This window comes from Sus scrofa, chromosome 8 (assembly GCF_000003025.6).
Source record: "Sus scrofa isolate TJ Tabasco breed Duroc chromosome 8, Sscrofa11.1, whole genome shotgun sequence".
NCBI lineage: Eukaryota > Metazoa > Chordata > Mammalia > Artiodactyla > Suidae > Sus > Sus scrofa.
In genome coordinates, this window is record NC_010450.4 from 105,340,332 (window position 1) to 105,359,640 (window position 19,309).

Genomic DNA, 19,309 nt, shown 5'->3' on the forward strand with positions numbered 1-19,309 from the left:
CTCTCTCCTGCTGCCCACTAAAGCCAGCAAGCATGCCCCACCCCTGAGCTCTCCTTATTAAAAGTGTCTGGCATGTCTCAGCCCTGTGTTTTTCCACTTCCTTGATAAAGCTGGCAGGCATGCCCCAGCCCTGCACTCTGCTGCTGCCTTGCTAAAGCCAATGGACACGTCCAGTCCACAATAGGGGACACCCTTGAACACCATATTGACCTAATAAGTATATATAAAACATTCTATTCAAAAGCAGCAGAATACATATTCTTTCCTCTTAAGTACACATGGAACATTCTTCAGGACAGATCATATACTCAGCCACAAAACAAGTCTACATAAACTTAGGAAGACTGAAATCATATAAAGCATCTTTTCCAACCACAACATTATAAAATAATATTATATAAGATGAAAACTGGAAAAAAAATCACAAATATGTGGAAATTAAACAATATGCTACTGATCAATGAGTTAATGAAGAAATCAAAGGAGAAATTTAAAAATGCCTTGAGACAGATTTAAAGTACACCATACCAAAATCTTTGGGATGAAGCAAAAACAGTTCTAAGAAGGACGTTCATAGCAATAAAGGCCTACCTCAAGAAACTAGAAAAATCTCAAAAAATCTAACACAACACCTAAAAAAAAAAAAAAAAAAGAAAAAGAAGGACAAATGAAGCCCAAAGTTAACAGAAGGAAGGAAGTTATTAAAATCAGAATGTAAATAAATGAAAAGATACTAAAAAGACAATTGGTAAAAAAAATCAATGAAACTAAGAGCTGATTCTCTGAAAAGATAAAAAAATTGACAAACCTTTAATGAAATTCACTAAGAAAAAAAGAGAGGGAGCAAATAAATAAAATCAGAAATGAAAGTGTAGAAGTTACAACTATGCCAATAAATACAAAGGATCATAAGAGACTTCTATGAACAATTAAAGGCCAACAAATTGGACAACCTAGAAGAAATGAAAAAATTCCTAGAAACACACAATCTTCCAAAACTAAATTATGAAGGAAAGGAAAGTCTGAATAGACTGATTGCTAGTAAGGAGACTGAATCAGTAATCAAAACCTTCCAACAAACACGAGTTCAGGACCAGAAGACTTCACTGATGAATTCTATTCAAACATTCAAAACTTCAGGACCAGAAGACTTCACTGATAAATTCTACCAAACATTCAAAGAATATTTAATTCCTATCCTTTTCAAACTTTTCAAGAAGCTGCAGAAGAGGGAATGCTTCCAAACTTATTTTATGAAGCCAGCTTTACCCTGTTACCAAAACCAGACCAGGACACCACCAAAAAAGAAAATTAAAGGCTAATACCTCTGATGAACATACATGCAAAAATCCCCAACAAAATATTAGCAAATCAAATAAAACAGCACTTTAAAGAATCATGTACCATTATGAAGTGGGATTTTTACTAGGGATGCAAGGATGGTTCACCCTCTAGAAATCAGTCAGTGTGATACAACACATTAACAAAATAAAGGATAAAATCAAATGATTATCTCAGTAGATTCAGAAAAAGCATTTGACAAAATTCAACATCAATTTATGACAAAAACTATCAACAAAATGGGTATAGAAGAATGCAGTTAACATAATAAAGCCTATAGCTAACATACTCTTTTCAATGGTGAAAAGCTAGAAGTCTTTCCTCTAATACCAGGAATAAGACAAGGATGCCCATTCTCACCAATTTTATTCACAAAGGATTGGAAGTCCTGGCCAGAGCAATTAGGTGAGAAAACAGACATAAATGTCACCTAAACTGGAAAGGAGGAAGTAAAACTGTCACTTTTTGTCAATGATGTGATATTATATACAGAAAACCCTAAACACTCTATCAAAAAAATCGTTAGGATAAATGAATTCAGTAAAATTGCAGGATATAAAATTGATATGCAAAAATCTATTGCATTTCCATATACTACTAATGAACTATCAGAGAAATGAAGGAAACAATCCCTTTTATAATTGCATTGAGAGAATAAAATCCTAGTAATAAATTTAACCAAGAAGATCAAATATCTGTACATTGAAAACCACAAGACAGTAATGAAAGAAACTGAAGACACAAACAAATGAAAAGTTAGTCTGTCTTCATGGATTGGAAAAATTAATATTGTTTAAATGTCCATACTTCCCAAAGCAATCTACTGATTCAGTGCAATCCCTATCAAAATTCCAGTGGCATTTTTCAAACAAAGAGAACAAACAATTCTAAAATTTGTTTGGAACTGTAAAAGACTACAAATAGTGTAAGTAATCTTGAGAAAGAACAAACTAGATGCATCATGCTCTCTTATTTCAAACTCTAATACAAAGCTATAGTAATCAAAACAGTATGGTATTGGCATAAGAGCAGGCACATAGATAAATGGAACTTAATGGAGAGTCCAGATATGGTGAATTAATTTACAACAAAGGAGCTAAAAATATACAATAGGGAAAGGAAAAGTGTTTTCAATAAATGGTGTTGGAAAAACTGTACATCCACATATGAAAGAATGAAATTAGACTACTATCTTAGACCATTTACAAAAATGAACTCAAAATGGCTTAAAGACTTGAATGTAAGACCTGAACCCATGAAGTTCCTAGGAGAAAACAGGCTGTAAGCCCCTTGACATTGATCTTGAGAGGATTTTTTTTTTTTTTAATTTGATTCCAAAGCAAAGCCTACAAAAGCAAAAATAAGCAAGTGGAACTACATCAAATTAAAAGCTTCTGCACAGCAAGGGAAACCATTAACAAAAGGAAAAGGCAACCTACTGAATGGGAGAAAATATTTGCAAATTATACACTTGACAAGGAGTGAATACTCAAAATATATAAAGAACACATACAACACTATGACAACAACAAAAAACCTCCACAAAACAATCCAATTAAAAAATAGGCAGATGATCTGAAAAGACATTTAAGATATACAGGTGACCAGCAGATACATGAAAAGATGCTCAACATAACTAATCATCATGGAAATGCAAATCAAAACCACAACAAGCTATCACCTCACACCTGTGAGAATGGCTACCATCAAAAAGAAAAGAAATAGCAAATATTTGCAAGGATGTGGAGAAAAGGGAATCCTGGTGTATTGTTGGTGGGACTGTAAATTGGTGCTGCCACTATGGAACCATATGGTGGTTCCTCAAAAAATTAAAAGTACATCTCCCATGTGATCCAGTAATTCCACTTCTGGTGTTTATCGAAGAAAATAAAAACATTAATTTGAAAAGATATATGCACCTCTTATTATTTACAATAGCCAAGATACCTAAACAATCTAATAGTCTATTAACAGACACACACACACACACACACATGAATGCACATACAGGAATAATACTCAGCCATACAAAAGGAAATCTCGTTATTTGGGACAACATGGATGGATCTTGAAGGGATTATGTTAAATGAAATAAGTCAAAAAGGAAAGATGGTCTCATTTAGACTTCAGACTTTATGAGGTAGGTATTTTCAGCATCCCCACTTTAAAGATGAGACTAAGATTCAGCCTGGTTGAGTAACTTGTTTAAGCCTCACAACTTGCATGGATCTGAGATTTGAGCATAAGTTTGCTTTAGTCCAAAGCCTCACTATATTTTCATTTTAAGTGTCTTTCTTGTGCAATAGATAGACAGAACCTATCTTCCTAGGTCTAGGAAGATAAATTTATTCATGAATCAGGACTCCTCTGGTTTTGCAAAAGGGTTATATTTCTTTTTCTTTTCACACTAAAAAAATTTTAGTTAATCTTCTTCCTTAGAGCAAAATAATTCATGTCCTCAGTAACTAGTCCTTCATATGGTAACATGGAAAAGACAAATTATTCATTATAATTCTTTAAATACTTGATATCCAACAGACATTGATATAGTCTATATGTATTACTCTGTAGTAGGTACAGAGAAGGACATGAAGAAAAAGTATGCCATGTAATCTTAACATAAGGAGCCTATAATCTGAAGGAAAAAGATATACGTGAAACGCAAAATTAAGGACAGTTCATAATCCAGAACTTCAAATGAGACTTTTATGAATTAATTTAAGAATAAGATGTTCTCTAAAAATAACGAGTGAGATAAAGAATTCATTCAGACTCAGCCATTCCTCTGACATCTAAATCTATCTGAGCTCTGACCTTAATGGTAAGCGCCCCGGGACTTTTCCTGTTCTTTTCTCTTCTCTGTTGTCTTTTCCTCAGTGATTTCATCCAGGGTCAGGGCTTTAAATACTGTCAATATGTTAATGAGATCTTGATTTATATCTTTCCACCTGACAGCTCCCTGAATTCTAAGCTTGCATGCCCACCTGCCTGCATATCTCCATATGGACATACAAAAAACATTGTAGGAGTTTCTGTCATGGCACAGTGGAAACGAATCTGACTAGGAACCATGAGGTTGCGGGTTTGATCCCTGGGCTCGCTCAGTGGGTTAAGGATCCGGCGTTTCCGTGATCTGTGGTGTAGGTCACAGATGCAGCTCGGATCCTGCATTGCTGTGGCTCTGGTATAGGCTGGTGGCTGCAGCTCTGATTCAACCCCTAGCCTGGGAACCTCCATATGCCGTGGATGCAGCCCCCAAAAGACAAAAAGACAAAAAAATAAAAAATAAAATAAAAAACATTGTAATAAGTCTGAAAGAGAACTCCTGCTCTTTCTCCCTTAATAGTACCTAATACCGTGGGATAGGCACCTTTCTAAGTACTTTACATGTATTTAATCCTTAGGGCACACCTATGAGATGGGTGCGATGATGGTTCTAATTTTACACAAGAGGAAACAGGCACAGAGGCTAAGTTCATTGGCCAAGGATAGTAGGTAATGAAGAGGAGAAGCCAGCTTAGCTGGTGTCCTCAGGGCATGCTCTCACAGCAGCTGCAGGGTATTCCTTTCTCTTGTCTCCAACTCAGGGACTACACCAATGCCAGGCCAAAATCTTAGGAATTATCCTGATTCCATCCTTTCTTGAAGCTCCCAACCATTAGCATTTTCTTTCATTTATATTTCCAAAATAGAGCTCAATTCTGCTGTCTTCTCTCCATCTTTCTTCCCACCATTATTACTCACCTGGCCTGCCATGGCTGCCTACCTGGGTTCTCACCTGTTATTTTTCTACAGTCTATTCTCCAGATGACAGCCAGTATGATTTTTTTAAACCCCCGCTAAATCCAACCGTATCATAACCTTGCCGAAGGTCTCCAGTGGCTGCTCACTGAAATTAGAATAAAATCCAAACTCCTCTAGAGGAGAAAGGCAGGCGACTGCCTTTCTGAACTAACCTCACTGCAGGCTCCTTCACGCCCACCATGCTCTACTCACACCAGCCTCCCTTTTCTCCCTCTTGACCCCACTCAGCTTGTTCCACAGCGTCTCTCTGCATGGACCTCTCTTAGCTCAGATCTTTGGATTCACTGCCGGCTCATCTCCTCTTTCAGGTCTCAGTTCAAATACCACATCTGAGAGAAGTTTCCTCTCCAGCTTCTCCCAAATCAGAACTCTCCTCGTGCCCTCCTGCCCTACATTTTCCACAGCTCAACTCAAAGAACTTGTTTTATTTTTTTCATCGCTCTCTCATCTCCACCAGAGAATATTTTATTTGTTCATTTGTTTGTGTGTTTATTGTCTGTTTCTTCTCATTAGAGAAGTAAGATGCACGCAGTCAGTGAACGTGTCAGTTTTGGCCACCACTGTATCACCAGTTCCGAAAAGGATGCCTGGCACCTAGTAGGCGTTGTTCATATTTTTTGAGTGGATAACCAAAAAAGGTCTTATTTTCTTTTAGCTGAATTTATACCTCCAAGGTATTTAGAAGAACTAATTTTAGCCATTTTAGAATTTTTTCCAAAATGCTGCTCAAGTACGCTCTCCTAGGGCATACGTTCATACTAAAACATTGCTGAAATTTATTGAGGGCCTGCTGGAATTAGGCATTTGACATACACCGTCATTCTCACAAGCAACACACCCTCTGTGAGGTAGGTACTGTTCTCATTTTAAAGATAATGGAAACTGATGCTGAGAGAGATTAAGAAACCCCCCCAGGATTATTCAGCTAGAAAGGGACAGAATTGAGATTTGGGACCAGGTTGGTCTGTCTGACTTTATATCCCAAATTCTTTTCAGCAGGAATATTATGTTCAGCTATGCAACTGGGAAGAAAGAGTAAATAATCAGAAAGATGAAACGATAACAAGCTTTTCAATCTACGAAAATGTGAAAGCCAAGAGGAGAAGAGTTGAGGTTTACAAATGGTTCAACTTGAACCAAAATGATAACAGATTTCATAAGAATTAAGGGCTGGGAAATTTATTTCAAATTAAAAGTAACCTTACATTATCCTCCATCAAGAGAGAAAAAGAACTGTAACTTCTTAAAGACAAACGTTTAAAATTTCCTATGATAAAATTTCTTTTCTTTGTTTAAAAATACTTCCTTGTTCAGCAGAAACTGATTTATAGTTGTAAATCAACTATACTTTAATAAAAAAAAATGCTCCCTGTTTAGTTGTCTGAGGAACCTCCATCCTGTTCTTCATAGAGGTTGTGCCAATTTACATTCCCACCAACAGTGTAGAAGGGTTCCTTTTTTCCACACCCTCTCCAACATTTGTTACATGATGGCCATTCTGACCGGTGTGAGGTGGCACATCATTGTAATTTTGATTTGAAAAAAAAAAGTACTTCCTTATTAATGGCTTTTTAAAATCATCTGGTGTGGTACCTCTATCCCATCTATAATTCAGCCCAAGCCTTGGTAAGTTCTTTGATATCATATAATAAGCATATTCCATTAAACTTGAAACACAAAGAATATTTCTTTCTCTTCCTACCCTGCTTCCTGTCTTTCTTTGTTCCTTCTTTTCTCCTCACTGTTCCCCACTCTCCCCAAAAGGTTTCTTTTTCCCAGTTCTTTTAAACCTCTTGCTCATGGCCCTCTTTGCCTCTTCCTGAAAGATCACAGAAGCAAAGTAATGCCTTTCATTACTCTGTCAAAATTTACCCACTGTTTCTTTATTAGGCCATACTAAGGCATCCATTTATTGGAATCACTTTCTCAAATACTCTGCTTCTTGTGCCTACTCCGTCCATCTCCACAGGAAGTTTCACATATGTACATACTGGCTAAAATATTGTCAAACAGTCTTGATGTATGGCTCAAAAGTAAGTGAAAATAAGAACTCTTCCACTATTAGGTTGAAATCAGTCACAAAACTATTAATTCCATTATATATGGGCTTATATACATAGAATTAAATATTTTTATACAAAATTATTTTAACATGCTTTCTATAGAGAAAGACAATAGGACTCCTGTCTTTGTCTTTTGCGATAATATTGAATGTAGTTTATTTAAACATAATTTCCTCAAACTTGCATGTCTGCCATCAACATTAGAATCACCTAGGTGAGCATATTAAACATAGACTCCTCTGCTCTCCCTAGGTCTACCAAGTCAAAATCTGTGAGTGTGGGACTGGGAAATCTGCAACTTAAACAAGCATTTTAAGTGACTATTTTGCCAAATCTGATTTGGAGATTCATGAAAACAGTCTAATCCTGATAAGCGATTAAATACATCTAAATATCTCTTAGGGAAAGATTGTCAGGATGAAACTGGTGGAAAATTCTTTAGATTGTTCCTTAAAAAAAAACTATTTAACACCCTGCTTTTTGTTCATTTACAAGTTATAAACTGATTCATTATTGGCGACTCTTAAAAGTATCTCTGTTTTAGGCTCATCAACAATAAAAATACAGTTATAAAGTATTGACTTTGTCATACAAGACTGGCTTAAAGAGGGAGCTTAAGTTTGGTAATGATTTTGCTCCTTGGAGGCATTCAGTTATAACAGAAAACTAATGTGAAAACATGATGGCTTAAACAAGGAAGATGTGCAGTGAATCACCTTCCTAGGCTACCCCTGCTCTTGAAGATGCTACATTGACAGTGTATAAATTTCCAAGTATGGAGCATTGAACACTGGCCTCTGTTAAGGCTCTGAATTATCTGGAAGGGTTGATGAACAGCCATTGTTACTGTATCCATTAGAGATTGATCCCATTTAGGGAAATGAAAATTTTGAGTGCAAGGAGCCACTGGGTCTTCCTTGAGAATGGCGATTGAGTACTCATTACTTCTTGTGAAGTTACATGTGGCAGTAATTTTGGAGATCTAGTTCTAGCAATGAAGTTCTAACAAGAATGGAAAGATACAGCTTTCTTTTTCCATTATTCATTTGCCCCTCAGACCAATGGTAATTCTCCTCCATCAGATAGGAAATAACAAAGTTTGGAGAAGTCTTTTCTCTCTTTACTCCCTTTAAATGCTTATTACATTTCTAAAGCAGATTAGGACATTATGCAAAGCTATTTTGAATATCAACTTAAACTATTTTTTAGCAAAGCAAATACACTAGAGTTCAAATGAGTTCCTAATAATTCCCTCTTTCTCTCAAAAATATTGTCAGATAATTTTTATTACAACATTACATATAAACTTTCTTAAAGGTATTTTTCAGTAGTATATCAGAAATCTAGGTCTGACAGGACACAAGTATTAACTGATAACAGCATCTCTAACCTTTGAATGGTTTATGGTCAAAACCACTCAATTCAATTACTCAAGGGTATCAGGTAAGTTGTCTTTCTATGTGAACTCAAATACCTTGTTTCTCAGGATTCCTAAACAAGGAATGGTTCTTTTATATGGTGTTCTGCTGTATATAGATTTTATACAAGATAAAGAATAGAATAGTGAAGATTTTTTTTTTTTTCTTTTTTAGATCATTGTTCAATGCCCCAGCCAGCTGGCTTAATTTCTACAGGCAGTTTTTTTTTTTTTCTTTTTTTGGAAAGCTGATTCTCCTCAGTATATATAGTTCAAGGAAAAAATAGAGATAGTAAGTTACGTAAAAATAAATATGTAAATCTAAAGGAGGAGAAAAGAAGCATTGCTATACAAATCTAAACACCGGGGAATCAAAGCAAGGGAGTGGAGGAGTGAAAGAATAAGCAGATGGATCAGAACTCCACTGTTGTTTTTGGATTGGGGTAATTAGAGGAGGGATTCTAAAGAGGGAAAGCAATAAAATAAGGGTACTGAAGCTGAGGGGGTTCAGCAACACAAGAGAAGTCAAAAACAATAAGATGGAAAGAGAAAAACAGGTCTACAGAAACTGGTGACCAGTGCTTAAGCAACTGTGTGGTAGTCCTAATAAACTGGCTTTTAACATTGGTTTTTAATTGGCCTCATAAGGGATGCACTTTTAGAAAAATGGCCTTAGAAATCACTGAAGTAGTGAATTGGTGATGGTCACCTATCTGCTCCTACTGAGCCATCTTTGGAGAGCTCAGTTTCTTAATCTGCCCAGGTGAAAAAAGGGTTACTTGCTTGCCAGTGTTAACCTGTAGAGTGTAAGGAATAGGAAGCGTTTATGAGCACAATAATTTAATTTTCTCTAATTAATTACTATTGACTCAAGAGAGCTAAATTAATTATTTGATCGTAGGTTATGTCATCAAGGTTGCACTTCCCAATGAGAAAGTAGTCAAGTCTTTGGGGTGATTGAGCAGCTATAAAAATTGCTGACATGATGACATGAAAAACATAGACTGTGGCAGAATAATGCTTCCTTCTTCCTCTGCCCTCCTCAATATAAACATGTCCTAATCCCTGAAACCTGTGAATATGTGATGTGGTATGGCAAGGATTTTGCAGCTGTGACTAAATTAAGGACCTTGACATAGGGATTATGTGGGTTGGTGAGCTAATCACATGGACCCTTCAAAAGTGGAAAACCTTCCTAGTTTATTAGAGGGAGATGTGGCTATGAAAGAAAGGTAAAAAGAGATGTACCACTGCTAGCTCTGAAGATGAAGGAAGGGAACACGAGCCAAGGAATGTGGGAAGACTTTAGAAGATGCAAAAAATGAAGCAATAGCTTCTCCCCTAGAGCCGCCAAAAAGAAACACAGCCTTGCTAATTTCTGGAATTTAGCCCAGTGAGACCCCTGGCCTCCATCAATTGGTTAAGGATCCGGTGTCACTGTGAGCTGTGGTATAGGTCACAGAGGCGGCTTGGATCTGGCTCTGGCGTAGGCTGGCAGCTGTAGCTCTGATTAGACTCCTAGCCTGGGAACCTCCATATGCTGCGGGTGGGGCCCTAAAAAGTAAAAAAAAAAAAGAAAAAAAAAAGAAAAGAATTATGGAGTATTTTAAAAAATCAATCCACAGAAGGACATAAGCCAGTAATTGGCAAATAGCAAAATTTTCTCCTTTGTTCTTCACTTCCTTTATAAAAAATTGTGTTTCATTAGTCATCAATGTACCCCTTGAAATCCTTATCATACTGCTGTGACAGAGCAGATGTTAATAATTTTCTGAACTGAGTATCTTTAGAACTTAAATCTGTACTTAGCGCTTTCCTCTCGGAATCTCTTGCCCATCTACTGCGTTAAACTTGGCATTGCCTGGTTGAGCTTTAGTACCATCTATGATGGCCCTGCTCTTTATCCTGCTTGGGAAGGATTCACCACATCAGACCTTTAAAAATGTAATGAGTCCCCAAATATTCTCTTTATATATTCATGTGGTGTTCAGCAACAGCATTTTGTCTCCTTTAAATGATTTAGAACTCATCCTTTTAGAGTGTCATTGCTTAACAAATGACTCCTTGATATGAAGAGTAATAAAGACACATTTCATCTCAGAATGTAACAAATTTAATGAAGTTTATTAAGCATAAGTAGATTATGAATGTGATACAGTTTTTCCCTTCGCTAAACTCTTTTCTTACTTCCTCATGTGAAATTATTGCTGAAAACTATTCCCTGAAAATAGTCCCTTAATATCAATGTCTCTATAGTTGCTAGCACAGACTGGCTATTTGCTTTTGATAATAATATTGAGGATGATTCTTGTATATTATAAATCACATTACATCAAATTTAGAAGTATTCCACCAAACTTAAAAAAAAAGAGAGAGAGAAACATTTTATGTACATTCATAAAGACAGTTCCAAACTGCCTAACTTTTTGATAATTATAAAAAAGTTAGGGACTTGTAGGGTTCTGACATCATTTACTACCACAAACATTCAGGTGACTTCTAGGAAGCTGTATTTTTCCTAGTATGGGCAGCAACGGCTAGACATGAGAGAACTATTAACTAAGCATTGTGAACTCAACAAAATTATCTTTCCAAGATGAGGGTAAATAAAGACATCTACCTTCCATGAAATCTGAGAATTTACCATGAACAGACTCTCACTAAAGAACATCGAAAGGATATGCTCAGGAAGAATGAAATTCATTCATTCAACAAATACCTGTGCAGCCAAGCACACTTTGATGCTGGCGTACCTCAGTGAAAAGATGGTGTGTAAGGAAACAGTGGGGAGGGTTAGGGGTGAAGACAGGGAAGGGCTGCTGAGTGCCTCCAGTCACACTGCAGGCTTCTCCTCAGCATGGCCTGGCTGGTTCTTCACTTTCTCATAGATGTTAGGAAGTTTGTCAAAGTTAGAAAGGGAGTGTGTGCCTATTACAGAAAGAGAAGGAGGGAGAAACAGTCAGGAGAGTGACACACAGCTCTTTTATTTGTTAGGAGTGTAGCTGCAGAGTGTTCACTAAAACCCTAAAAGACCACTTTTATCAGAGCCTCCTCCCTGTCCCACTTCCCATCTATTTTAGGGGTGAAGTGTTACAGGAAATGGTCTAAGTCTAAAGATGTAATGAATCTTAGGCCAAGAGTGAAGTCATTCTTCTGAGAGAGAATTTGAATTGTTAGTATTCATTCAGTCGTGCTGTGCTTTCATGTATAACTTTAAAATGCTTTAATGGGAGAAGCATCTATTTATACACCACTTTCACTTTCCAAAAGCCCTTTCTCCAAAAAACCATTAGTCTCAGGAAGTTTGAGGACAGGTCTTAGAACACTAGGAACTTGAATTTTCTAGTATCACAAAACTAGTCCATGGCGAATTTGAGACAAATCTTGTCCATATAGTTCAATAACACACAGACACACACACACACACACACACACACACACACACACACAGACACACACACACACACACACGCTTTCCTGACTTCAATTTAACTGAAAGCAGTAATGCCCTTTTGAAGAACATTTTAATTGTCTAAACTATATTTTTTGGTTCTTTAAGGACTATGGCTCATGGCTTGTAAGTTCTGCAACTAATGAAGACAACATCTTAGGTCTGTAATTTACTTTCTTTGAAGTCATATTTTGTGCCACATCATAGCTTCTTCTGCAGCTTTGAGGCTCTTTGAAACATGCTCATATTATTCAGTAGCTAGGCAGGTAAAAACTGATATTGCATTGCTAATTCTAATCTTCCTATTAAGTAAGGAAACAGGTTTTTTGTTGTTGTTGTTCTACATAAGGAAAAAAAGAAGCACTTTTGCAGTAATTAGCATAGTAGTTAAAATTTATGTTATGCACCATCTTTCTAATTTTGCAAGAAACATTCTGTTACCTTTGATTTTTTTCCCCATTCTTTTCAGTTTTCCTAATACACCAAATAAGGAAAATATAATACTTTTTATTAGTGGTAATAATTAAATAAATAAATTTGATGAAAATATTTCAATTGATAATATATTATTAATTCCGCATCCATGACCTTTTCTTAGATTGCCTGCTATTGGATTTTTCTCTGTAGGAAAAAAATCCTTCCCTTACCGTAGTTATTTAGGGAGAACTATCATTCCAGTTTGCCCGGGACTCTGAGTTTTAGCATTGAATGCCCTCGGTCTAAACAAACCAGGATGGTTGGACATTCTGACTCCAGTCCACGCTCCAGTTAATTTCTATTCTCTCTTTTATATTGAAATTTCTCCACGGAGTACTCCACACTCTCCTTTTTCATATCTTAACCCTCTGATTTACCCCTGAACTTACTTCAACTGTGCCTCTGCCTGGATCACTCTGGATTTTGTAACAGCCCCCAGTGACCTTTTTCTTCTGCCAAAGGAGACTTTCCACTCTTCAGTGGACCCTGCTATTAGATTTTATATTGCTCATACCCTCACTGAAGCTTTTATTCCCAAGGCTTGTATAGCATCATAGCTTTCCAGTCTCTGACTATTCTTTTTAACTCTTATTCACAGGATTCTCTCTACTTGTTTTCTGAAAGACTATTCTCTTCACGATTGTGCACTTGATCTTCTTCTCTTATCACCCTTATTATAAACCCTTCCCTTGGCTTATCTCACATACATGCTTTGAACCATCCCTTATAGTGAATAACCTCAAAAATCACCCAGACTTCTTTTGTGAACCAGCTACCTGTTAAACATTGTTCCTGTATGTCCCAGATGCACTTGAATAAAACTGAAAATCTGCATATGACCTCTATGACCTTCACTATGATCTGCATGATCTCTCCTCTTTGGTGTTGGAATAATCAACTATTATTTACCTGTGCCCAAAATGTCAATGTCATCCTTGATTATATTCTCTTTCATCTCCATTGATCCCATCACTAAGTTGTTCAGTTTTACCTTCCATATAGTTCTTATATTGGTCTTTTCTATTCTTATTCTCATTTCCTAGTGAAGAAATCTCCTTCTTTTGTCTAAATATCATCGCTACAGACTCCCAAATCATCGTATCAGTATAGTTTTGCCTTCTAAATCTGTTCTGTTTAATAGGACTTAATAGTTCTAGTACACAGCTTACAATATGGTATTTCACAAAGCATGAATTACACAAAACAGGTAACTTTACTCTTGTACTCACCACACTTCAAGCTATCCACCTATTTATCACCTCCCACCCCACTTGTAGGAAGATGTACACTCAACAAGGGGGAGACATGCTTTACGTATCTTCGTATCCCTAGTGCATGCCTCCGTGCCTGACGTGTGATGTGGCTGCATCAAGTACTAAGCCGGTGGATACTCAGAACGGAGTTCACCTATGTGCTTTCCAAGCTTTTCTAACTATACACCCCCTCACCTTCTCTTCTAAAGCGATAAGACCATGGTTTATGATCCTACTCACATATCACCAAAAATACTTCACATATAGTATATGCTTAGTAGTAACAGAATAAATCAGTGAAAGAATGAATGAATGATTGGGTAACTATGTTTAGACTATTGTTTTGCGATATAATCACAAATACAATTTTAAGTAGTTCAAAAACCCCAATAAATTCAAAACATACTTTCCTTTAAGCCTTTAGGAGCGGTTAGAAAATAAATTCCCGTCTAAATGTGGGCAATTCATAAACTATTTTGCACATGTTAAATTCTTACTGAATTTATTCAGAAAGGTTTTAATTTTTTATACCACTTAAAAATTGCTTAACCTTAAGAGCCCTAAAGGCATTTTGTATTTCATATAGTTTTAGACGATATAGTACCATTTGCATAAAAAAACTCAGATTTATCTGGCATATTTTTCATTGGTATAACAACATATTTTGGCAGTTTTAAATACTTATATTTCAGAAATAAAATCTTAAAACATTTTTATCACAATATCTTGTAATGGAAAAATTCAAAAAAGAATTATACATTGTAAGTTTCAAGGACATAATAAGTGTTTAAACTACCAGCTGGTTTTTAATTTAGCTACATTTTCAAAGACTGTTTCAAAAGACTAATGAAAACCTTAAGCACAACTTTATTAATTAATTTGTATTGACTTATAAGGAAGAGTCTTCTAGAATATAAAAGTTGTTTTTTTCTTTTTCAGTCTTCACACTCTCTTATGGTAACATTTAATGGTCCTTCTGGTACTTTTAGCTCATTTAAATAGTGTGATGAACATCAGTATTATTTGCCAGATGCTTAGTGTCTGGAGACAGGAATATAGTTTCAAGACTTTCCGTCTGATATAATTCTTTATATTTTACCAAAAGGTCAAAACTTTATAGAATAAAAAATTATGTATCAAAATCTCTCCTTTCACTTTTATGAGAAATCAATATACAGTGTAAAAGAGATAGAATCCAATGGCATTTTGAATGGAAAACTAAGACAAATGTAGGTAATTTTAATTTTAAATTCCATTAATATTAAAGAGCCAGTTGTTTATGTAATATAATCCATTCACAATAATAACCAACTATCTTCAATAATTGTTTCCTAAGGGCAGCAGTTTCACACAATAAGAAATCTAATTCAATATACATGTGGCATGATAGGCTTCATATGTGTACCAGAAGTGTTCAATGAATTCTGAAAGTTAATGTAAATCCTTATATTTATATGTGAGTAAGTATGCTTGTGTATTCATAGCTCTCCATATTTAGTAGTGCTAATTTTCAGAGTTTTAAAAAAGTAAGAGTAAATGAGTTGTACATTTGACTTCCAAAAATATCTGAACTTGCCACTTGTGAGATCTTTAATTCTTGAAAATTTGTGGGAGTATTTACTGTCATTAAAACAAATTCACCTTGATTTCATATTTAAATAGACTAAAGTCTTAAATTAGTAAGCGTTTACTAAGGTGGACAGTTTCCTGGAAAATAATTAGACAAAATGGTTTCCATTCTGTAGTTTTAAATACACATAGAAATGCATTTCAGGATTCTTCCATAATCTTTTAGTACCATCTTCATTTCTTGATTCAGAGAAAAATATATTATCGGTTTAATTGTCCTAGGGCTGAGAGATAGCCCCATATCTCAAAAATAGTTGAGGGCAGAGAACTTATCTCAGTTTGCATAAGAACTTCCCTAATAAAAGAAATAGTCCCGTGCCCCAGGAAATCCCTTAGCCTTAGACAAAACTACTGAGAGATAAAGTAAGCTTTGACACTTTGAGATAAAGAATCTTACCTTAACATCATTGGTGTTCATTCTTGTTCCTTCCTTTCCCACAAAAATATCATCAATATCCACAAGAATGTACCTGTCCAAGGACAATGTTAGTCTCTTCCCTGACAAGAAGGAAATGGCATCTATGAAGATGAGCTTGTGCAGCCAAAAGTTCAAGTTGTTGCCAAAAAGAACTCTTTGAATTCCATCATGGAGCCCCAGGTCATGTATGACAGTGGCATGAAAAGCACCTTTAGGGATAGGAGGAGAAAGGTTTTCTGGGGTTTTAACTTTGGCAAATATCACTGGTTGGTAGGCTGAGTGATTAATCTGGAAAACGGTCCAGTCAGTTCCAGGTAAAGAACCTTTTTCAAGCTTAGAAGATTTGGTCACATGAAGCAATGGAGAATGAGGATTAATACAGCAATCTTTTACTGCAAGGTTTCCATACAGAGAAAATGGGAAACCTTTCAACTGAAAACTCTGTAGACTCTTCTCACTAGTTTTGTGGAATCCAATGACACCCACACTGTATTCAACACAGTATTTATCTAAAAGGCTTCGATTCCAAGAGTCCATGTTTATATACTTTAAAATATTCTCATAAATAATGAGAATATATTTGCCTCGAGTTTTTTCTATAAGTGCTGGGAGATCCCCCTTCCCAGGAGCAATTTCAATGTGATACTGGAATCTACTGGATTCTAGGATCATGATGATGTCTTGACCAAGCGATGAGTACTGGCTCTCCACAAACACCAGGACTGTGGGCTCCGTCCTCGAGGCATCAGAAAGCTTCGTTGTCCTCACTTCCATCAACCTGTATGGTAGGTGCTGGAAGGCACCACAGTCTACTTCAGAAGCCATCTCAGAGAGTTCATTTTCCTGTTTGTAGCCACTGTACAGGTAGTAAGCAGAAATAATAATGCTCACCATGCAAAATGTGGCAAGCAGAATCACTGTCCTTTGAAAGTGTCTGTGCAGCTTCATGATAAAACTCATGTTGTATATAGTTTGCTCAGACTGTTCTAATAGAAGCACCATAAAAAAAATAATAAAAGAAAAGACGGTGTTTCAGATACTTTTCCAGTCTTAGTCAATAATTTATGTAACCATTGCAGCACATTTGTATCGCTTGATCAGGACTCACAGAAAATATAGCCTGAAAAGTAGAATGGAATAGAATAGGATATTAGTCATTCAAATAAAACGAGCAAGGTAATGTTAGTTTTCATCTCCATAGGTACATGATTAAGGACTCAACCTAGAGCAACTGGGCCTTGAAACTTGAAATCTACCTGAGAAAGGTGGTTTGTGGATGTGTGCGTGTGTGTGTGTGTGTGTGTGTGTGTGTGTGTGTGTGTGTCCATCTAATCAGAGCTACAGCTGCTGGCTTATGCGACAGCCACAGCAACACCAGATCCGAGCTGAGTCTGTGAACTACACCACAGCTCACAGCAATGCCGGATCCTTAACCCACTGAGCAAGGGCAGGGATCAAACACGCAACCTCATGGTTCCTAGTTGGATTCGTTAACCACTGGGCCATGACGGGAACTCCAAAAAATGAGCAAATTTTTATCTTGTTGACTGGCACGAGTGGCAACCTGTTAGGCAGATAAACCTGTGTATTGTAAGTAAGAAAACCTCTCTTTCATTCTCCCATATTTGGATGAAGACATGGGAGGGGTAGAAAGAGGAACAGGACTCTTTGAACAGAAAGTTTCTATCCCTAGTATAGAAATGACATTGGGCTAAGAAGGAATTTCCTTTTACTCACAGGGATTTGCACCAAACTCTGTAGATCATATCAACCTAAGACCACAGAGAGGTCACCTGAGCCATAAGCTGCTGGATCACGTAACAGAGGCTCAAGCTATGTGTACTTAACTACATATACTTAATACTCATAAAAGTGTGGATGTATTTCAATAAATGTTACAATTAAGATATTAGTTTCTGCTTTTAGGAAAAGCTTGGCAATTATATCAAAAAGTACTATAAAAGTACTTTTTCAAAAATATAATGAAAACAACTGAAACTTCATGAAACACCTGTTAGGCAATAATTTCAAATCCTTTTCAAGTCTTATTAACCTTTAAAAATGTAGAAACTTTTGAAAAATGACAAAAAAGAAACACAGTTGCTTTTCAGAGCAGAAGTTTATTAGAGTCTTACGGTCCTGGCACTTTGCAAGGAAATATCATGGAATATAAAAAAAAATATTAGAAATGGACTTATTGTTGTCCATAAAGCAGGCTGAAAGCTAGCTGTCAGATAATGAGCACTGGGGGAAAACACTGTAGTTGATATTTTCCCTAAGATTAGGGTTTATTACACTTCTTCCCCTTATTGCCCTGGTACCTTCTAAGTAAGATGTTAAGGTTAGAATAAATGGTCACTAAGAACATTTGAGCTCTAATATTCTGTGATAGTCTCTATGAAATAAGCAATGAACCCTATTTTGAATTATATAATTATTTTTATGAATAATATAATACTATGAAATATAACTGCAGGATATTTACATGATAAATATCCTATTTATCTTGTACATTATATATTGCAGTTTATTTACTCAAATGTTTAGAGAATACATATCATTCATTCAAATATTGATGGGGCTCTGTTTAGAAAGTCAATGTTCAGCAGAGTGAATTTCTTTAAAGGGTCCAAAATGATAAGATAGAGACAGTGACTAGAATGGCAAACAACAACATATGATTGTTGATTAGAGATAAATGACTGTCACAGGATGAGAAAAGAAAGACGCTGTGGCAAGTGGGGGAGTCTGCAATGCTGGGGTGGGGGTTTGGATGTGGGCAGAGCCTTGAAGGATGAGGGTAATATGAATAGGCATCTGAGAGAGAGGGAACTTGACAGAGGCAGGTGTGAGTACAATACAGGGCAAGGGACCCTCAGATGAATTATTGAAGGAAAGAGTAAGGAATACTAAAAAGTAAACTACAAAGTACGGGTGGCTTGGAGAGATTAGAACGCATAGAAGTTCATCATTGAGAAAGCGTGCAGGGAGCCATCCAACTTTTCTGATTTGAGAAATGACATGATAAGGGTGAGATTTTGGGGGAGGGGTGAATTAATCAAGACTGTGGGGGTAACACAGAGCAGTGTTAGAGTCAACTCTGGCAAGCTACTATGTCCATTTCGCAGAGTTTAATCACAAACTGTTAGTGATTCCAGAGCAGACAGAATGTGGGCAGGGACAAGTCGGATGGCCATCGCAAAGGAAGGAGGTGAAGAATTTCATACGTCCTGTCATACGGAAGTTCCTGGGCCTGGGATAGAATCTGAGCTGCAGCTGTGACCTACGTCACAGCTGTGGCAATGCCAGATCCGTAACCCACAGCCCTGGGTCTGGGGATCAAACCAGCAAGGCCTCAGAGATGAGCCAGATCATTAACCCGCAGTGCCATAAGGGGAACTCCAGAAGTCCTACTCTTTTAAACTTTCTCACATAAGTTTAGATGTGATTTAAACA

At 36.5% G+C, this 19,309-nt stretch overlaps 1 protein-coding gene across 2 annotated transcripts in view; it reads right to left on the reverse strand.

The window, feature by feature from the left end:
* NDST3 (N-deacetylase and N-sulfotransferase 3) overlaps positions 1 to 19,309 on the reverse strand; it is a 148,724-nt gene that overhangs the window by 118,988 nt on the left and 10,427 nt on the right. For both annotated transcript variants that reach the window (XM_021101656.1, XM_005666900.3), the window contains exon 2: positions 15,833 to 16,973. In XM_021101656.1, coding sequence (XP_020957315.1) covers positions 15,833 to 16,855 — 1,023 coding nt within the window. In that variant the 5' untranslated portion in view covers positions 16,856 to 16,973. The remainder of the gene's footprint in view (positions 1 to 15,832; positions 16,974 to 19,309) is intronic.